We start from the raw sequence: 22,213 nt of genomic DNA on the forward strand, positions 1-22,213 counted from the left end.
AGAGATTCAATTTGCATACAGATTCTCTATTTGATTACTCCCCAGACACAAGCAAGCCATGATGTGGAGAGTTTAGAAACACTTTTCAATCTGCAATCTAAATATTATGCTTAACTATACTGTATCTCATTTACAACAAAGTTTTCTAATTAAAACTTTGTATACAGCTGAGACAAATGCAGGGCTGACGATACCAATTAAAAGTAATTGCGTATCAATGCACACACACAATGCGCACCATGACAAATTGTGTCATAAACTAGAAACATATTTGGACTTGAGTTGCATAGATTATTAATTATGGTGACGTCACACAACAAAGCAAGATTCTCTTCCAGGTTCTGAAGATGAGTTTGAGCAGCACTGTGGTTCTAATGAGCTATTAAGTATTTTATAAAGTAATTATAATGTTTGTTAATGTTAATGAAATGATAATGTTTGTTAATGTTAATTAAAGCTATAATAAAGCAAAACATACTGAAGTGAATGAGAAAAATCTTGCATATAAAAGTAAACAATTAAAAATCAGACGTGCAATATGCATCTTTATTGCATTAATACACTTTTTTTTTTAACATTTGATCAAACTTAAAGGGGTGCAATTATGATTTTTTTACTTTTTCAACTTTAGATAGTGTGTAATGTTGCTGTTTGAGCATTAAAAAGATCTGTAAGGTTACAAAGCTCAATGTCTACTCCAAAGGAAGATATTTTATTTAAAATTCCGCTCTAGTCAATAATTGTATCCCTTAAAACTCATCTTTGATCACCAAAATTACATATTTAAATTTTTTTTCTCCTTCTAAAAAAATTCTTCATGCCTTAAAATAGCTTGAATGTACAGTAACTCTACACTTGCTTCATTTAGTATACGCGGTTCAATGATTCTGCAAATTAGCCCCCCCTCCACTCACTCACTCAGCTCAGAGATCCACTCGTTGACGATCACATGTTGACCTGTCACCTGATTGGTTAAAGGTAGTTTGTGACGTCAGAAACACCAGCGCTTTCAAACCGCTTTTAGTTCACGGCACTTTTAAGGAGAAAATAACTGGTGCTGACATGAATTTGCACATGGTTGGTCTTAAAGCATATTAAAAACATATTAAACAACATTAAAAGCTTGATTTTCACCACAGGGGGACATTAACAGAATCCACTTTCCATGAACTACAATGAACGGCTCGTTTGGACTACAACACGATTTTTCAGGGCTTTATGAAGTCATAATGTTCCTCATTTAAATAATCCCCGCCCACGGAATACGCAGAAATGAGGACGAGGCCAGGATGAGCTGCTGATATGTCAAAGATACACTGTTTTGTCCACACCTCATTTGGCTGACGAGCTTAGAGTGGTTCAAATGTATTTTAAACACTGTTCCTGAACATTATAATCCTGATGTTTATCGGTGCGCTGCACATTTTATAAGAACAGCTTCCAGAACCACGATGTAGGCTACACACAAAATCTTCTCCTGAAATGGAAGAGTTTCCACATTGTCAATCTGTTGTTTGTAGTTGCGTTTTCTATTTACAGTTCTAATTATACGTTTTATGTTGTTGCTACGCTCGCCTGCTAGCCAACATTAGTGTTGATATAGTGTTGTTTACTACAGCTTTTGTAAACTCTCGCTTATGTAAGGCTGTTCACCGCCCCTTAGGAAAAATAACCATGTTTTTGTGATCGATTACTGTTTGTATAACCATAGTTTTCCAACAAATATCATGATTAAATGGAGGAAAACATCGTACCTAATATAATGTACAAGAAAAACATACCACTCTGAAACGTCCTGTTAAATCCGTGCTTGCAAAGTCTGTGCATGAAATCCGTTCTGGATGCTCGTCTTGTTTGTTAACATTGTCAGGGTCTGAATTGGGTTCGAAATTGCCGCCATCATTTATATTTACACTAGAGCAGAACTCGCGGTTATGGAGGGGTGGGACATTTAACGAAACACACGCTAAGCGCTGCCAATCACAACACACTGGGCCAGCTAACCAATAACAGCATATTTAGTATTTCGGAAGGAGGGGCTTCATCGAAACCAGAACTAAAGAGAGAGGAGCTGTAATAATGTAAAATATGTGAAAAATAATGTTTTTTTGATCAATCAAGCATGAAAGCATATTCTAATACACCCCAATAACAAAATCAAGACTTCGTAAAAGGGCATAATAGGACCCTGTGCCTCGTCCTGCTCTCCACAGACCCCTTTAATTGACATTGTTAAAACAACATTTATATCTTTTTTTTTAATCATTACTGCAATTTATCAGTATTTTTTGTCCTGTTTGATCTTTTATGGTGGTCTAATTGATATAAAATCATCATTAGATAATATTTGACTTACATGGATGCTTTCCATTTTATGAAAAAATAAAACTGTTCTTATTATACCAAGTGATTCTTTTTTCAGCCCACTACAGAGCATTTTTGTTTGATACGAATAAAGTGCTAATATATAACAGCCTGATCTGATACTGCACACTGTCTTGGACAGAGACTCTGGCTTCATCTGAAATCGGCATACTTCCTTACTATATAATAGACGAAAACTATATGTGACAAGTAGTATGTCAGAATTCATAGTACTCGTAAAAGACTAGGCAAAGAGTATCAAGATGACTCATTAATTTAGACGAATTTCTGAAGTGTGCATACGATGGACAGTTTACTATCCCATGAGGCCACGAGAGAGGATTTATGAATGGGAAAAAGTGCAACTAACACTGGTAGGTCACATGACAACAGTCAGGTCGGATGCAGCCTCTATCACTTACCTGTAACACTGTGGCTCCTGCATGGAGGAACTGCAATCCGGACTCTGCAGAGTCGATGCCCCCGGTGGCCAGAATGGGAAAACCAGGCAGAGCTTTCGCTATAGCGGACACTGCTCGCAATGCGATGGGCCGAATGGCATTTCCTGCACAGATGCAAGCAAATTTTTTTTTATAAAAATGAATAAATATATATTTCATCACCCACTGGAACCATTTTTTACTTTTATAGATGGATAAAAATAAATAATAATAATGTCCAGTGTGATCTGGACATTGTCCAAGATCTCAGATCTCAGGTGGAAGGACTACAGCAGACATAAATTATCTTCGTTAAACGGCATCTCATCCTCTAAATTTTCAGGCTGAGATTCTCTAGGGAGCGCTGTGCCTCCTTACATTACACCCTTTATTTATTTACCTGAGCCGCAATGTCTTGAATAAAATTAAAACCTCTGATCTGATCCCGCTGACAGACGGGGCCGTTTATCACATTAGATTTAACTTCATTTCACTGGCAGCCTTTTTTCCCCTCATTGATCAGTGGGAGACATTGTCTCTCCTCATTTGGCGCTGGTGTCACTAAAGACAAAGAGCGCGGGCCAGCGCTCTCTCCCACACGCTAAATGACCCTTATTAATGATACGGAGGACTCGCGTTAAAGGAACACCGTCTCAGTCGATCTTCTCTGAAGAAGCATGTAAAGTTAATGGCGGCATTTCCACGTATATTACAGAACATGTGAAACAGCAGCAAATAGATTCAAACACAGGATGCACCTTCATCCGACATAACATAAATAAGGGATATATGTGATTTTTATCCCGAGAAAAAGACATAAGCAATCTAATATGTCTTATCTAATAAATCTAAAAAATGTCTCAAAAAAGTGGTCATATTTGCTGAGCCTGAGTCACCAAAATTTGCAATTTAAAGTCAGATTATAGTACGATCTCAAACATTTCTCATCAAATTCTTCCAAAATATCTTATCTTTATCTTATCACTTATCTTTAAATGCCAAGTGAAGTGCAGAAACGTCATCGTTACAGTTGTGGTGTGTGTTTTTATATTTTTAACGATTTTTTGAATTATATTTTTTATAGATATCATCCTTGGTGTGAACGGGCCTTAAACGTGTTACCGCATTTCCAGAGAAACATCTGAGACAGTCGATCCATCTTTTTTGCAACAACGTTCTGCGCGCAAGCCAATGAAAAACAGAGTATTTGAAAAGCTATGTAATATACTGACACACATTTCAGTCTACTTAGTCAGGGGACACTTAGCAGGTCTGCCAGCTGACACTCAAATCTAATCCAGCGGATTTAAATGGAAGGAGGACCCATATTCAGTGGCCACGCAGGAAGCGCTTCTCAGGAGGAGATACTGACACCTCTAATTGCATTAGAAATGGATGAGCTACTCTCAGCGACTGCAGCCTCTCCACAGGTAGAACCCTGTCACCCCGGAGCTGTTTACAAACACATGGGGGGAAAAAATGCTTTTATGAGACTCTGATGGACAAAAAAGAAATAAAAATGGAGCAGGGGAGGGCGTTGAAAGATTGACAGATGGTGTCAAACTCCTTCGCGACCCTCGTTTTCTTATTGGGAAGCAACAAGCCTCATTGTTTCCATATGATGTGGAAGCATGTTGTGTGGCGTGTTGTCATGGTTAGTCTTGCAGAAACCGTCGGCGGGTCACTAGAGGGTCTGTGTTTGCGGGATGGGGGGGGGGGAGCTTCTCATCTCTGGTGAGTCCGAGGCGCTTGCTAAAACGCTGCACGTCACACCTGCTATTCCGATGAATAATTCTGAGCACAGACGGATGTACGGAGGAATCAGGCAGGACACTGAGGCCAGGAATTTGGCATCATCAAACAAGAAGAAGAAAGGCAATAGGAGAAAAAAAAAAATCACGTACAAGGAGAGGCAATTAGGGAAATACACACAGACCTGACCTATGGTATGATAATGAACATCCTGTCTAACTCCCTCAAGCGTACACACACACACACACAGAATGCTGGGAATGGTAATTGAAGCTGAGGAAATATACAAGAGCTGTTCATTTGTTTCAGAAGAACATAAGTTATTGACACAGAAAGGTTGCACGAATCTGTATTTTGGGGATGAAACTGAAATGTGGAATCAGATGTGAGAGGAATTAGAAGTCACGGCGAAAGAGATGAAAATATAGATGAAAAGCAGGAGCTTGAAGGCATGAGACGTCAAACATGCACACCCATCATTATCAAACTGTGTTAATGACTAATGGGTAATGCTCACAGAGAACGGCCGAGCTCCACTGGGTTTGCCATAAATATTCGTCTTCCATATATATATATATATATATATATATATATATATATATATATATATATATATATATATATATATATATATATATATATATATATATATATATATATTCAGATTTCCATAATTAATGGTATTTGCGACAGCAAGTGATGCTTCACTATTACTTTCGGTCATTCTTTGGGTTAGGGATTTGAACAGACCTCTAACTCTAAATATTAAACACACACTGTTTGCACTATAGGCATAAATGCTACTTAATTTTTTTTAAAGAGGACCTATTATGCCCCTTTTTACAAGATGTAATATAAGTCTCAGGTGTCCACAGAATGTGTCTGAAGTTTCAGCTCAAAATACCCCACAGATCATTTATTATACCATGCTGTATATGTAGAGAACTTGTAGAGAATATGTAGAGAGACTTGAGCCCCATCTAGAGAAACAGTAGAATACCATATAAACTTAAGTGTGGACTTCTTTGACTTAGGCCAGTAAGAAACCATCCAGAACACGAGAAATCATTATCACTAGCATCATTGGCAGCGCGCTAGGCCGGGGGTTGCCTGTCCATCGCTTTGCTTCAGAAGGCCTTTATTAACCCCCTGGAGCAGTATGGATTACTTTTATGATGGATGATGTGCTTTTTTTGGGCTTTAAAATCTAAGGTACCATTCCCTCCCATTATAAAGCTTGGAAGAGCCAGGGTATATACCTAGGATGGCTTTAGGGTGAGTAAATTATGGGATAATTTTCTGCCACTGGAAACCATATAGCAACATGCCAAAACCACTTAGCAACAAGATACTAAGCAAAAAAAGAAATAAATAAATCAGCATTTTTGTCTTGTTTTCTGGTAAAATATCCAAATAAAGAACTTTAATTTAGAAAATGCATGCGAGAAGCAAAATTGCATAAGATTGTTTTTGAGAATTAATTGGTCATTTGTTTTGTCTTGTTTTAAACACAAACCTCACAACTCTTTGGTTTTAAGAGGGGGAAATTTTTTTTTTCTCAGAACAAAATTCTTTGAATATAATTTAAATAAAAATGAATTAAATAAATAAATATAATTAAACTGATCTTGTTTTAAGGATGTTCAAATATTTTGAATAGAAAACTAGACAAAATAGAGATCAAGAACGCTTTGCAGAGCAAACAGATCAGACAACTACAATAGTTGTCCATCACAACATACAGTGTGAGAGATTTTGCACAGACAATAACTACATCTTCATAAAATGTAAAAATCTAGTTCAAAATGATAATTCTGGTTTGTTTGGCCACACAAACCCCACACCTGATCACCCTGACGGACCCATCCGCTGTCTTTCCTGACAGTCACATTAGTATAATAAGGAATTTCTATGAATACCTGATTGTATGTTACAATAATAGCATCAGGAGATGGCGAATGTGTCCTCGTTTAAATGTGATGTAATAAAAGACTTAAGATAACTCTGACATTTGAGAAAATGTCATCAGTTCACCTTTTCTCTTTGATGAAATGATGGCATTACATTTATACAATTATCCGATTAAACAAAGTAACGTGCCAGAATCTGCGGAAAACGGCGACGCCAGCCTCAAAAACATCGGCTGACACACTGAACACGGATAGCACACTGCAACAAAAATACTCAAATTATTTGTAAACATTACATCCCAAGTCAAGATCATCAAGGAATTTACCTCGATGCAGGTTACAATGATGCAAAATAAAAAATACATAAAAAATAAAGTGTGTTTATGAACCTGCAAAGGCAGAGCACTCCTTAAAGTATACACTACATGGCCTTTTGTGTGTGACACTATGGAAACTGTTTCTGGTATCATTGCGTACTATCTAGTGGTCAGGGGCTGATGCATAATTCAGAGATCTGGTCAGAATGCTGGGCGTCTCTACTATATAATGGACACTGTTGGACGCATGAAAAGCAACGTGCATTATGTAATCATATTACTATTTTGATGTAATGAGTAACTGAACACATACATTTACACATAAATATTTCACATTACTTTTCAGTTGAATGAATTAGCTTAATTTTTTTTAAACAACTGAATTAAAATTCTCTCTCTTCTCCATAACATTGTCACCATGACATGTGCACTCGTGCGTACACGGGAACAGTCTAACCCCTGTGCCAGGACAGGAGTGGTAAAAATATAATAATATTCTCAATGTGTTTTTAAAAGAAAATGAAGATGTATGTTAATAGTGGTTAAGTTCTCTGTAAAAAAGAAGAAAGAAAAAACAACAACTGCATGCGCCTGGAAGATACAGAGCGCAACATATTACTTTCCATAAAAAAGTAACTAATAACTTAGTTACTTTTTTAGGGAGTTATACAATATTGCAACACATTACTTTTAAAAGTGCCTTTCCCCCAACATAATGGCTGAGGCGGTTTCAAAGCTTTTCTTTTGTAACCATTTTCACGTTCACACAAAAACAGACTAAATAATTTGGCATATTGTATCTAAAATGTAAGATATCCAATATTAAATTCTCGTATTACTGTTGAATAAAAGCCATATCACACTTTCAGTTGTGACATTTGTGTGAACCCCCCACCCCCACCCACCCAAATGCCTTTTCCCTTCAAATATTTTTTTCAGCATTATTTATTTTAATTTTAAATATGATTATGCTTCACAATTAAATGCATGCATTTTGCAGACGATTATACATTGTAAGTTATTGTTCAACTATCTGGGATGCGTAAGGACGAAATGAAACGTATCAAATAGAAGCAGATGTTACATAACACCATAGCCTGTTTAACATGTTTATTTATGGCTTGAATGCCTGAATTACAAACCCTGTACAGGTTGCGTAGAATAAGAACACAACCCTTATTTATCTGATCTTAACAACATCATGTTGCAAAAATCTGAAAAGTTACGGTACACGTTAATACACCGTTGTTACCTCTAATCAAAGCAGGTTTTTGTAATTATAAAAACCAGCTCACAAAGTAAGGTATGGGGGCGGATGATGTGCTGTAATTAACGCTTAAACTACTCATTATTACTTTTAGATGTGCGAAGCCATGTACTGTAACCTGTTCTAAATTCCCCACCTATTTAATACTAATCCAATTATGATGCAAATGAGGACAAAGCATGCACTGAAATCACTTACGCCGCTGCATAATCACAAAGATATATTTATCGATCACTGATTATAAAAAAGCTCTTCTGCAGATACCGCTAAATGTTCATGATATTTTCAATATTCAATATTAAGATGATTATTTCCAGGTTTAAATTCGATTTTGAAACCCATATTTTCAACATGGAGTCAGATTTTCAGACTTAACGGTATCATAGTATAATATATGTAATGTACACCACCATTCAAAAGTTTGGAGTTAGTTAGTAATACTTTCATTCTGCAAGGCAAAAAAATTACAGTAGCCTAAACATTGTTACAATATATATATTTTAAATAAATGCTATTTTTTTAACCCCAAATTTATTTTTTATCACACTTTCCACAAAAAATATATGAAGGTGTTTTCAACATTAATAATAATAATACATTGTTTTTTGAGCAGCAATTCAGCATTTTAGAATGATTTCTGAAGGATCATGTGACACTGAAGACTGTGGAGTAATGATGCTGAAAATTCAGCTTTGCATCATAAGAATAAATTAAAATTTCCAATATATTATAATAGAACAAGAATGGAACAAGAATAGACAAAGTTATTTTGAATTGTAATAATATGTAAAATTCAAAGCGTTACAAATTTTACTGTATTTTTGAAATAAATGCAGCCTTGGTGCGCATAAGACTTTCAAAAACACTTTTGAACGGTAGCGTGTACGTATTATTATTCCCTTTAGTTACACGTTATAACCCTTTAAGCTACTTAATTTAACCTAACAAATAAGTTTATGATGAATAAGACATCTATTTGACACGCTGATATGTCTCAAGCTCATGTTTGACCGTTTGGTCCTTTACTGGGTCGATGGACTCAGGAGTGATTGGCAATCTAATTCAGCGAGTGGGTTATAGATGCCTCTTCTGGTGTGTGTTCTTATCATTAGCAGTTAGCCTATGGTTATGTTCACAGCCCACTGCCGCTGCCCGCCCATAAGATTTAAGGGCCTGCCCTTTAGAGAATATTTAACATAAAATTGAAATCTTGACAGCGGTGAGAAATCCGTCCTGAGCGAGGCGAATTTAATTAATCAGACCTACCGTACTGTGCTCTGTCCAACACGGCAGGCCACGAATTAAACAGCCGAGAGCTCCCTGCATCTTTACCATATCATCCCCTGCTCCGTACGCACCAAGCAGGAGGTGATGCACTGATCTAGCTAGATGCAAATACAAAGAAAAAGCAAAAAGAAAAACACAAGCAAACAAAACTCGACATATTTCCCAAGAGCCCCTCTCACACAGACGCTGCATTTATGACCTGAGCGAGAACCACAGACTCAGAACTGGGACTGTATTTCTTCTTTATGCGGCGCCGCATCTGTGTCGAAACTCTCGGAGGATTGTTTAACTAGTAAACGAAAGCAGTGTGTACTCGGAGTGTGAGCTTTTGCATTTGACGGTAATGTGGCTGAACGTACAGCGGGTGACCGCGGCGCTCAAACGTGCCGGGAGACGAGCGGCGTTCTCTCACTGTCATTACAGAAAGATCACGCTTCTGTTACCTCCAGCATGACAATCACCACAACAGGCACGTAGAATGAGGCATTATGGGTATGTTGGGAAAAGATGAGGTGAGATTGGAGCTCCAGGGGTTAGAAACCGATGCACAGGTGTGTTTTCTCTGAGGGTTGGAGGAATAAAATCTTAGTGGTACATAAAATGTTGAAGGAATAACCAAAAAAAAAAAAAAAAAATCACCCTTCCAAATCCATATGAATCTACTCTTTTCAATATAGTAAAAGTGAATAAAGACCGTCAGGCTGCAAAATGACAAAAAACACCATTAAGGTTTAATACAGTACAAGTAATCCATTCCCTGGTTTCACAGACAAGGCATAAGTCTAGTCCCAGACTAAAATACATGTTTGAGATGTTTTAAATGAAAGCAACTTGCATTGACAGATCTCGAAATATTTCAGGGACATTGTTTTGTCTCAAGATGCACACCAGTAATGTTTGTTTCTAAGGCACATTTATAAAAGCTACTTAAAAGTCTTAATTGAACAAAAAAGCCCTGTCTGTGAAACCAGGACCATATGACTTGTGCGATACTATGACTTACTGGAGGAGAATATATTATATTATGAATATGAAGTCATGATAATTTTGTATGACAAACAGACCCAAATTTAAGTCTTATTCATAATATAATATATTCTCCTCCAGTAAGCTGTAAACTGCTTTCAGTCATTTTGAATCATTGCATCATTAAAGGGATAGTTTCACCCAAAAATGAAAATTATGTCATTCATTTCTCACCCGTCGTTCCAAACTCGTAAGACTTTCGTTCATCTCCGGAACACAAATGAAGATTTTTTTGATGAAATCTGAGAGCTTTCTGTCCCTTCATAGACAGCTACACAAATACCAATTTGATGCTTCAAAAAGTTCATAATGAGATCGTTAAACTAATCCATATGAATTGAGCGGTTTAGTCCAAATTTTCTGAAGAGACTCGATCGCTTTATATGATGAATAGATGGCTTTTATATGCACATACGGAAAGTTCTCAGATTTCATCAAAAATATCTTCATCCGAGTTTAGAACGACATGAGGGTGAGTAATTAATAACAGAATTTTAATTTTTTGGGTGAACTATCCCTCTAAGTTAAACTAGAGAACAAAAACAATTAGATTCATGAACAAATCATTCAGATCGGTTTGGCAACAGATCCGACTCCAAAGAATGATTCATTTACAAATCGGACATTACTACTGTACTTCTCTCATGAACATGCCAAAGACAGCTTTTAAATGAAAAACAACATCAAAATGTTTTTTTTTTCTGAGCAAGTTCAGTTTACTTAAAAATCCATGTTGAGAATAATATTATTTAATGTAGTGCCAAAAGAGTCTCATGAATGCGCAGTCAATTCAACATTCAATTTTGGTTTGTCTTTTACCAAACCCTATCGCAAGTCCCCAGAACATTTGGAATATGAGACACGTGTTGCATGGGACCACTCTGTAATCGTTTTTTAAAAGCTTGATGATGGTCGCTATTCACTGCCATTTAAATGGACGAGTTTTTAAAATGTCTCCTGTTGTGGTCCAAAATAAAAAGGAACAGCATACTTCATTAGAACAACACCAGGGTGAGTAAATGATTTTCATTTTAGGATGAACTATCCCTTTAAGTAAACTGAACTTGTTAGAATTGTTTGCCATACAGACCAGTTTTATGATACTTTAATTGCACTTTTTTGGGGGGTCATTTTAAAGCTTGGTGGCTTCAGTCCTCATTCACTTATTCATTATATTGGAATAAGTTGTTAGGATATCCTTTAAAAAATTTGATTTCCACAGAAGGTAGAAAGGTTTGGAACAACATAGCCTACGGGTGAGTAAACAATGACAGCGTATTCATTTTTTGATTGAACTACCCCTTTAAAAGAAGTGAAAAAGTAGTAGAGGGGCATAACTGACACAGTGAGGGTATCTCATGGGAACAACCGAGTGATACATTCTCTCTCTCTCTCTCTGAAAACGGTAGGCAGACAGGCAAACACATCCATGGCCACATCCTGCAGCTCTCAAAGGGGCCCTGATTCCACCCACTCCATGACACTGTGCTAATGCACTCTCAGAAAGGTCAATACTCGCACAAACACACACACGTACACACGTCTCAGCGCTCAGCTCAGCTATTGAAAGGAACCTCCCCAGAGCACTTTTAATTGTCAGTCGCTACAAGCCACATACAGACACTCTGGAGTGAATCTAAAATCCATTAAATGGAAAATTTGACTTGCAAAAAGTGAGGGTGGTTTAAAAAAACTTTAGTTTGGTAGGTCAGCGGGACCAAAGATTGAACGAGGCCTTAAAATTCAAGCCTTAAAATGTATTTTTATGTTTTGTGGCTGTGTGGGAATATAAAATACTATACTATATACTATACTGTACTATACTAATAGGCTTTCCAATTAAAAATGTTAATTAAATAAATTATGTGAGAATGCATTATGATGATGATTAAGTAAACACAGACCATTATAAAAAAATAAAATAAAAATAAAATAAATAAAAATATAAAAGCAAAGTTAAGGGGAAAACACACTCTAATATAGGGCTAAAATAAAATAAAAGCTAATGAAAAAAATCAGTCATACTTCCAAAAAATAATAAAATAAAACAAGAATATTAAACTTAAAAATGGAGCTTGACTGTACGGAACTACTGTACTTTAGTTTATGAGTAGCTTACAGAAAGCTAGTTATGAAGCAGCTTACAATGTACTCACTGTATGAACACAAACTACACTGCAGTCTGTTGAACGATAACTCTAAACCAAGAGTTACGAATCCAGGTACCATCACACTGTAGTAATACACATGCCAACACAAATATTGAAACTATCAGTACCACTGTACTGTAATACACTTTACTATACCGTAAAACACTCCAATAACAAGGACCATGTTTTGTCTGAGAAGTAGAGAAATGTTATTTTGGATTAATATTTCATGTTGGATTTCTCTAAGTTTGGGTGGTTTTCAGTACAGTGTTTGTTTTTCTAAAGCATCATTATCTTTGCCATTCATTCAGTCTGAAAAATATGTTTTCCATGTCTATTTATACAGTACTGCACTTTAAAAAAGCAGTGTGTTCTGTCAGAAGAGCACTAAATGTAAATGTGAGAGTGTTCGTTTATGCGTTCAGCATGAGCGTGTGTGTTGTGCATGAAAAGTGTGGCGGGTTGTCTGTGAATAAAAGTCAGAGCCTGTGATCTCACAGGTATATGATCACTATCAGCTGTAACACACACAAACACACTCTCGGAGAGACTGTGAAGTGTGTATGTGTGTCTCTTCCTACGAGGACAATGTGTGTTTACACAAATGGGTTAAATAACTACAATCACTACAGATAAGAGGTAGTTATTTGGCTCAGAAACAGCATGTGAACCACAGCTCTTCATCCTGAAGCTTAAGTCTAATCTAACGCTTTGAGGTCTTCGCTGCAGGTAAGGACAAAATGACTACACATAAAATCACTTTCTGATAACTTACATGAACAATTTATCTCTCCCAAACACACATGCACTAATTTTAGCCATTCATATATTTAGGTAATAGGTAATACTTCACAGTAAGCTTCTCATTGTTAAAGGCACACTATGTAATATTTTTGGATCAAAATATACAAAAGCCACTAGAACAATGTTTTGAACAATATATTTTGTTGATTTGTGTACTTAGATTATCCCTAATGTTTCTAAGAATGTTTAAATTCAGAGAAATAAGAAGTTTTAACCAGAACACGGACTATGTCCGTCCGTCGCCAATCAATGACATCATGCCCGCGTTACCCTCGATTTCCATTTTTTTTCGGCTTTAATACATTACTGGTCATGAATATGAATGTGATTTCTGCCCGAGTCCCATGATTGCGCGAAATCAAGGCGTCATCAAGCTATGCCTTCGTTTTGAATAAACAACCTCTAGTGGTGAAAAATTACATTGTGTACCTTTAAAGGTACATGCCACTTTTTTTGGAAATAGGCTCATTTTCCAACTCCCCGGTAACAATTTTACCGTTTTCTAATCCATTCAGCTGATCTCCGGGTCCGGCGGTAGCACTTAGCATAGCTTAGCATAGATCATTGAATCTGATTAGACCGTTAGCATCTCTCTCAAAAAAATTACCAAAGAGTTTCAATATTTTTCCCATTTAAAACTTGACTCTTCTGTGGTTACATCGTGTAATAAGACCGACAGAAAATGAAAAGTTGCGATTTTCTAGGCCGATATGACTAGGAACTATACTCTCATTCCTGCGTAATAATCAAGGAACTGTGCTGCCGTAACAGCAGGGCAATGATATTACAAACTTAATGCCGTCACGTTGGAAGTTACTAAGCTGGGGACTATTTTCGGGTGCTGCGTAATATCATTGCGCCTGCTGCACCCATGGTACGGCAGCACAGTTCCTTGATTATTACGTAATACATATTGGCCAAGAAAATCGCAACTTTTAATTTTCTGTCGGTCTTAGTACACGATGTAACTACAAAAGAGTCGAGTTTTAAATACGAAAAATATATAAACTCTTTGGTCATTTTTTTGAGAGAGATGCTAACGGTCTAATCAGATTCAATGATCTATGCTAAGTTATGCTAAAAGTGCTACCGGCAGAACCGGAGATCGGCTGAATGGATTCGAAAACGGTAAAACTGTTTAACTCTAGGGGAGTTGGAAAATGAGCCTATTTCCAAAAAAAGTGGAGTGTTCCTTTAACATTAGCTGGCTTTAACTTTAATTTAATTTCATGTTCTATCGTAAAAGAGGGTTTCAACGTACTACAACGTATATAAACTTTTTGGGGTATTGGGAGTCAGGTCATGCCATATCTTGCTTAGAGTACCAGTATCACCACTTCAAAATCCCAATTTAACCCCTGCGTGTGCGGTCACATGTTAATGAGCTGATGACTGTGCAAGGTATTTGAGGCACTGCATAGTACTTCAAACTGTTTCCACAACAGCAAATCAGTTTTTCCATGAGACGTCCCCTTTAAAATTTAAGCACTGCGGCTAAAGCCCTGGCGAACAGCAGTACATCATAGGTATATTTGTTTCCAAGCTGTTGGCAGCGTTAGCGCTGGCAGCTCGTAGGCCTGCAGTCAGAGCGGAGGGTGATGGATGTTTGGTGGGTGGAGCCAGGGAGACCCTTGCAGGTCGGGGGCCGGCTCCGCTCATGGGGGATGTCACCGGGCTGCAAACTGCCACAGCTTAAATGGGAAAAAGATGACATTGAGTAGTTCTGCTTACATAAAATACTGCTGCAATAGTTTCACGATTAATTTTTAATGTTGCACCTCGGCTAGCCCAGTTCTTGTCTCCAAAACCAATGCACCTTTTTCCCTGGTTTTCAGGGGTTGTATGAGAATGAAATAGTGGAAGATATGGATAGGAGGCTAGCAGATAAGACAGACTCTGGCCCTTGTCAATCTGTTCAAACACACAAACAAACATACACATACCGGTATACACACACACACACACACACAATGAAAGAAGGCCTCATAAAAGGCATTAACTATGCAACAGCACAGCAATAGCACAGTGATACAGTACAGAGAACCAGAGAACAACTGCATCCACATGAATTATTGAGGAAGGGAATGAACACACCGCTGGTCTGAGAATCCCTGAAGAACGGTGTGTGTGTGTGTGTATAAGCCTTGTTAAGGCACAAAACATCACACAATAGTGAACGCACGACACTTGATACTTGATCACACTGTTATCAGCATGTTTCCATGAAATGAAAGATAAATAAATAAAAAACAATGATGAATAAACCAGATTTTTACATTTTCTTCAGAAGGCGTTTTCCATTGGTTGTTGCCAAGGTGTTGCAAGGTGTTCTGAGTGGTCACATTGCTTTGCGGTTACTAAGCAACTAATTCGCATAAAGTTGATCTTATTTCAACTTTGTTGCATAGCCAATGGTCTCTGTTGTTCGTGCAGACAGAAATCGCCAATCACCTCACTTTACAGGGGATGTATTATGCCCCTTTTTACAAGATGTAATATAAGTCTTAAGTATCGCCATGTGTCTGTGAAGTTTCAGCTCATAATACCTCACAGATCATTTATTATACCATGCCTTTTTTTGTATGTGGGGGTGGGGGGGTTGCTGTTTTTGTGTGTACATCTTAAAATGCAAATGAGCTGTTTGTCCCCAAACAAGGGCGCGAGGGCGGGACAACCTGTCACTCACACGAGACTGACCAATAGCAAACCACAAACACCCAATCAATTCCATTAATCGCAACTTCTGTTTAAGGCTGACTTTAATTTTGATGCTGAATCATGATCATCATTATCGCATGATTTGAGGTAGGGCTGGGCGGTATGACTGTATATATCGTGGCAACGGTATAAAATGTCTATCATTATAGATTTGGCTATATTTTGTTTATTGCGGTATGTAAATATATACGTGTAGCACAGCACTATTGACACCTCAGAATGATGAAACGCATGAATGAGACAATAGAGCCGGACATGGTTGATGTTGAAAATAGTTATTTAATGCAATAAGTCGTGGAAAGAACGTGCTCGTGATGACTGGCTCGCTGTTAAAGTGTGCGCGCGGAAAGCTGCACCTCTCAGAAGGCGATTGCAAATTTGGGACACTCTTTGTTAAAAAGAGCTTTTAAGCTCAATAAACTGTGAAAATGAACTCAAATGCAAAGCCCTGCTCACGCTGACTGACACACCGCTGAAGTGCCCGCACAGAAAGCCGCGTTCACACCGCAAGCCTTAGTGCTACATTTTTTTTGTATAGCTGATTTAAATGTGGCCAATATCAGATTCAAGTGTGAACCAATCATGGTCCTGAACTGTCCCGCATGTGTAAAAGAACTATAAAAAAGACCTCATGCAGAACTCTATGGAAGTAAACACAGAGAACATTAAAGTAAGTAATTGCAAAACATCTGACCTGTATCGAATTAAGGATTAAATATGGAAGTGGCCCAAATCAGAATTGAAAAGATCAGATTCCATGTAGTTTGTGCCGTTCACACTATGACAAAAACAGATCTGAGTCGCATATGAGCAAAGAAATTTGGATCTGAACATAGCCAAAATGCCCATAATGTGGAGTATTTATGTAAACACAGTTGAAAATAACAAAAATAACTATATTGTGATATATATGTTGTTATCGTGAAAAAAGATTTTGGTCATATCGCTCACCCCTAATTTGAGGTATCATTCATGTTGGTAGCCCAAACAATGAGCGACGAGTAACACACTGGTGTAATTCTTTGCTTAGAAAAATACTGCATTCAAATCTCTAACCCTAAGTACAGGCAACACTAAGTGAATCGTAGCTTAGTAAGTACCACTAATAAATGGAACGGAAATGCTCTAAAAAAAGCGCCACAGTCAGAATCCTTCAGATGTCAGTGGACAGATATCAGTGTGAAATCCATCAGCATGGTCCCTGTAGAGTGGTGAAGAAAAACATTATTCTTTTGAAGACACATCTGTCTAATGTCTTCATGGAGAGCTGTACGGCGACAGAGAACGTCAATATGCCATGGCAACCAGAGGACCGCATTTCAAAGCTCTCCGTTGACGCTCAACACCAAGGATTAAAATCTGCTCTCCTGAAAGCTCTTGATACACACTCATAAGACAAAATATCCATACTCTAAAGATTTTGGTCTGATTGGAACATCCTGAACAACTACAATATCTTATACTCAGGGCCTAAAATACTAAACTGAGCTCTCTTTAACGTCTTCTTGCGCTTGAGAGGATGAATTCACAAAATGATGTTGAGAAAGTAAACGCATGTGTACAGTATCAGTATATTAGATCCGTGCATTCACTCTTAAAGTGACAGCAGCCTAATATTCCTGCGTTTTTAATGTTAATCAAACAACAAAGGACAAAGAAAAAAATAATCACTCACTGCTCTTGACTGAATAACTTTTGTAACTTTAATAAGGATTAATTAATAAGGATGATTAATTTATAGAGTGTAGACTATGCATTGTTACTTTATATTTGCTTATTTTATTAAATTTCTGTACCTGGAAACTTGAAAAAACATGAAAAGCACTGTTTATTTCATTTGTATCTTAAAGTAATTATTTGTGCTTTTGCTTGAAATTTGATTATTTGTTCTTATTTTATTACTGGCTGTTTATTTTTCTTTAATAATGTTTTAAATGTATATTAGTTAGGCTAATAGCTTTTGCTTTGGTATCGAAATTGGAATAAAGAATTGTGAATTTTCACTGGTACATAAAATGTCGGTGTCATAACTGCCTGTTTTTGCACAGTTTCATGGCCAGTAAAGAATATTTATGGCCTGTGCATTTTTTTAAGTCACTGGCCATTGACAGGTGTGGGACTCATATGTGCCCATAATCACCAGCAGAACCAGACACAAGTGCAGCACTGCAATGGGAAGGAAACAGTATCTGACTAAAGCAATTATAATGGGATAGCTGCATCCCATTTCATATACTATGCAGTAAAAGTACGTACTTTGCTGGAGATGGGAGACTTCATACAGTGAGGTCTAAAAGTCAGAAAGCTCAATCTGTGATTGAAAACTATAGTAACTTTTTTTAAACCTAAAAAAAAAAGATTTTAGTTCTGAAATATATACATAAATAAATATGCTTGCTTTATAATTTAATATTTATAATGTAATGTAAAAAATAATAATATAAAAATACACACACACGCACGCAGTTCCACATTATGCTTATATTTCCAAGTTTTCCATGACCTGAAGATAATAAAACGCAAAGTTTGAAAGTGCAAATGTGCTCATGGTCACCTCATGGCGTAGAAAATGAGCCGTGCTGCCACCGAACCTTGTATAATATATGCTGGCAAGATGTCCATATTTCACATTATAGTGCAAAAACTGTTTTATCTTGTAGCAAAAGCCCTGCAGATCAGCTGTTCCACCAACCTCCATTCCATCTGTCTGCTCTATTAGAGCTTGTGACCACAGTACACACACACAAACAAACATGCACATGAATTCATATGCACTCCTACACACCTTTAACGGGGGGGGGGGGGTAGATGTGCACACATAGTCTGTCTGTGCCACACACCCGTTAAACCTCAGAGGAGAAAGGAATGGATCCAGTGAGGTGGGTGACACTCACCAGACACTCCACCATATGTGGTGCGCCTTCCTCGACCGATGCCAGGCCAGGGAGAGCCGTCTGCCTTCAGTCCCATCAGCCCTGAAACCGTGTTGGTGGCTGTGACGCCATCTGCTCCACCTGCGCCAACAGGGAAGAGACATTAGGCATGGGGAATGGGAGGGAGGAAGGCCAAATTCCTAAAAAAAAAAAAAAAAATCTGGATCCCAAAACCTGGGGGTCTGTTAGTGTCGAGTTTCTAACTCGGTACGGGAGAAGTCAGGCTGTTAGTCGAGGTCGTGAGGGGAACGTGTTTCTAGGGCGGCTCTAACGTTCGGACTGGGAAACCGTTTTATTGAGGACATGTTCTACACTTCTGTTTCTTTTCCCTGAAGTCCATTTATAACATTAGTCGAGGTTTCTTGCAGCAAAAATGTGCAATTTAGTTTCATATGACCATTTTCCATCATTCTCTGACCTTTAGAATTAAACGCGCTGTTTTTGCCTATGTACCTTTAAGACTTTTATATGTGCATATGTACAAGTAAAAACAAAAAGGGCAAAGGATGCACATTATTTGATGTTTATCTTTGTATTCTATTATTTTTATGTGCTGCAGAATGATGGGAAATTAGTGTTTGGTTGACTCTTACTGGGAAAGCTGAGGTAGATTGTATCATTAGAGCTTTTGCTGGGTTAAAAAAATCAAAGTAAATAATACATTTGCCACTATAATCATATCAAAATGGTATAAATATACCATACAAACAGCCAAATACCTTCATGTGCAGCCTTGGCAATGTCCACAATGTTGGTCACATTAGGGGTGAGTTTGGCAAAGAACGGGATACGGACAGCCTGCCGAACCCACCGACAGATGTTCCGCACCAGCTCTGGATCCTGGTCAAATGGGTCATGAAACCAACAAGCAAACTTAAACAAAGATAAAAGAGGCATGAGAAAACAAAACAGCAGAATTTAAATGAACATCTAAAAGATTTTGATTATGGCTTTGAAGTCATATTGACTATTTGAATTATACTTTTATGGTGCTTTGCATCCTTTGTTAGTTCTTGAAAGCTCTAGTCGCAATTCACAGTGACAATGTAACTGGTAAAATATTCAGTATTTCTTCAGAAACTCATTTGAAATTAAAATTTTTAAATGAAAACATTTTTGGATGAACGATTTCTTTAAAGGGGTCAGTCAACCCCCCCAAAAAAGTCATCATTTACTGAGTTAATTTGTGTTCAGAGGAAGAACACGCAAATTATGACAGAATATTCATTTTTGGCCGAACTATCCCTTTTGTCAGACTGATAGACCCGAGTCTCTCGGTCTCTTTTTTTGTGTGCGTGTGTGTGTGGGAGAAAGAAATACAAGCGAGTGATAGATGGAGAGGGGAGCCTGTAGTCGGTGGTGTGAGAGAGAGAGGGATCATAACAGTGTGAACTGCTGTTCCAGGAGGATTCATGCTTTATTAAGCTGCCCTGGTCTGTCAGTCTGGGCTGTTTAGTGAGAGAGAAAGACTGAGAGAGAAGAGAGAGAGAGAGAGAGAGAGAGAGAGAGAGAGAGAGAGAGAGAGAGAGAGAGAGAGAGAGAGAGAGAGAGAGAGAGAGAGAGAGTGAAGGGGTTTGGTATTTGTGAATCCTTTGAGGAGAGAAAAGATTGCATTTGTCTCACTAATTTACATTTACACATACTTTATAGCAATGTAAAATCACAACCACAACACAGACAATGTTTAACAATCAAAGCATTCATGCTGATATGATAATTCACTGAACTATTATCTGTAACACCTGTCTGTGTAAAGCTATATCTTATAAGATTGACATTATTTATCAGAAACAAATGACAAAGAATGGTTAGAGATCAATAGTGAAAACTGCATTCATTTTGCATTGGTTTAGTAAAATCTTTTACAAATACGTGAAAAGTTGAAACACAAACTATACATACCATATATATATATATAATATATATGAATAAGCATTAAGCCCCAAGATGGCATGGTTTACAGTGAATTTAGAACAGCTAAGGGACACAGAGCGGAGGCATAACCCCCCTCAGCTGTTCTAAATTCAATGTAAACTACGGCTGTAAACGGTTAATCTATAAAAATATTTATTTTAATGAGGTCACAGGTGTATGTTTATAGAGTAATTTGCAACAGCTTTGAAAGCGGCTCGACCAATCAGAATCAAGGATTTTAAAATGAATGAATAAATACACTTTAAAAAAAAAAAGAAGTCTGCTCTTATGCTGCATTTATTTGTTGTACACAATAATATTGTGAAACACATATAACTATACAAAATAACTATATATATAATATAATATCTATACAATGTTGTTTATTTCTGCAGCATCATTACTCCAGTCTTCAGTGTCACATGATCCTTCAGAAATCATTCTTAATGTTGATTTGCTGCTCAAGAAACATTCTTATTATTATCAAAGTTGAAAACTGTCGTGCTGCCTAATATTTTTGTACAAACCGTGCAACATTTTCTTCAAGCTTCTTTGATGAATGAAACTTTCATAAAGGACAGCATTTATTTGAAGTAGAAATATTTTGTAAACCATATAAATGTCTTTACAGTCACTTTTGATCTAAATAAAAGTATTAATAATTAACTTAGTTTTTTTTCTTTGCCTCCACTATCTTCATGTTAGTGTTTGGCAGCGCTCTGTCCCTTTCCTCCAGGCCTCAAATAAAGACACACCGCCGCATTAAACCCTTTATATCCCTGTGAAGTAAAACAGACACGGTTTAATTCAAACAGCGAAGTCTGATGTCAGATCAGTCGGGATGCTTTAAAAGACTGTAAACCCCGACGTGAAGCTTTCATTCAGTACAGCCTCAGCTCCCTTTCTCATCCCGGTCCTTCTCGGTCTCCCTTTTCTTTCACAGAAAATAGGTCTCTGTTTTGACATATCCAATAACTGTTGGCATATATTCCCTTGAGCAATGGGTCTGCCCGTCTCTATAAAGAAGTGTGATGTACAAGCTGTATGTGCAAAGCGGAGTTCTAAGGTCACTCCCTGCACAGGAAAAGGTTAGCATTTGATTTTTAAAACCATTAGCCAGAATTGATTTGTAAGAATACAGAAGCCCACAGAAAAACACATCTCCTCCTGACTATTTCCTTTCCATTTCTAAGGCATGCTGAGTGATTCAGCGCGGTACAAAACCGAAAAAAAAAAAATCGTTGTGAGATCTGGTGCGTCCTTGGGTGTGTGTTTTACCTGAGATACACATAAAGTCGGGTTATATTTGCGCCTAAAAGTATTCAAAATGT

The 22,213-nt window shown here is 37.4% G+C and overlaps 1 protein-coding gene across 4 annotated transcripts in view; it reads right to left on the bottom strand.

Moving 5' to 3' along the window:
• dpyda (dihydropyrimidine dehydrogenase a) overlaps positions 1–22,213 on the bottom strand; it is a 172,490-nt gene that overhangs the window by 22,701 nt on the left and 127,576 nt on the right. For all 4 annotated transcript variants that reach the window (XM_079601495.1, XM_079601497.1, XM_079601499.1 and 1 more), the window contains 3 exons: positions 19,688–19,808; positions 18,930–19,049; positions 2,787–2,929 (listed from right to left, as the gene is read on the bottom strand). In XM_079601495.1, the coding sequence (XP_079457621.1) occupies positions 2,787–2,929; positions 18,930–19,049; positions 19,688–19,808 (384 nt within the window). The remainder of the gene's footprint in view (positions 1–2,786; positions 2,930–18,929; positions 19,050–19,687; positions 19,809–22,213) is intronic.

This window comes from Phoxinus phoxinus (genome assembly GCF_949152265.1).
Source record: "Phoxinus phoxinus genome assembly, chromosome: 24".
Lineage (NCBI taxonomy): Eukaryota > Metazoa > Chordata > Actinopteri > Cypriniformes > Leuciscidae > Phoxinus > Phoxinus phoxinus.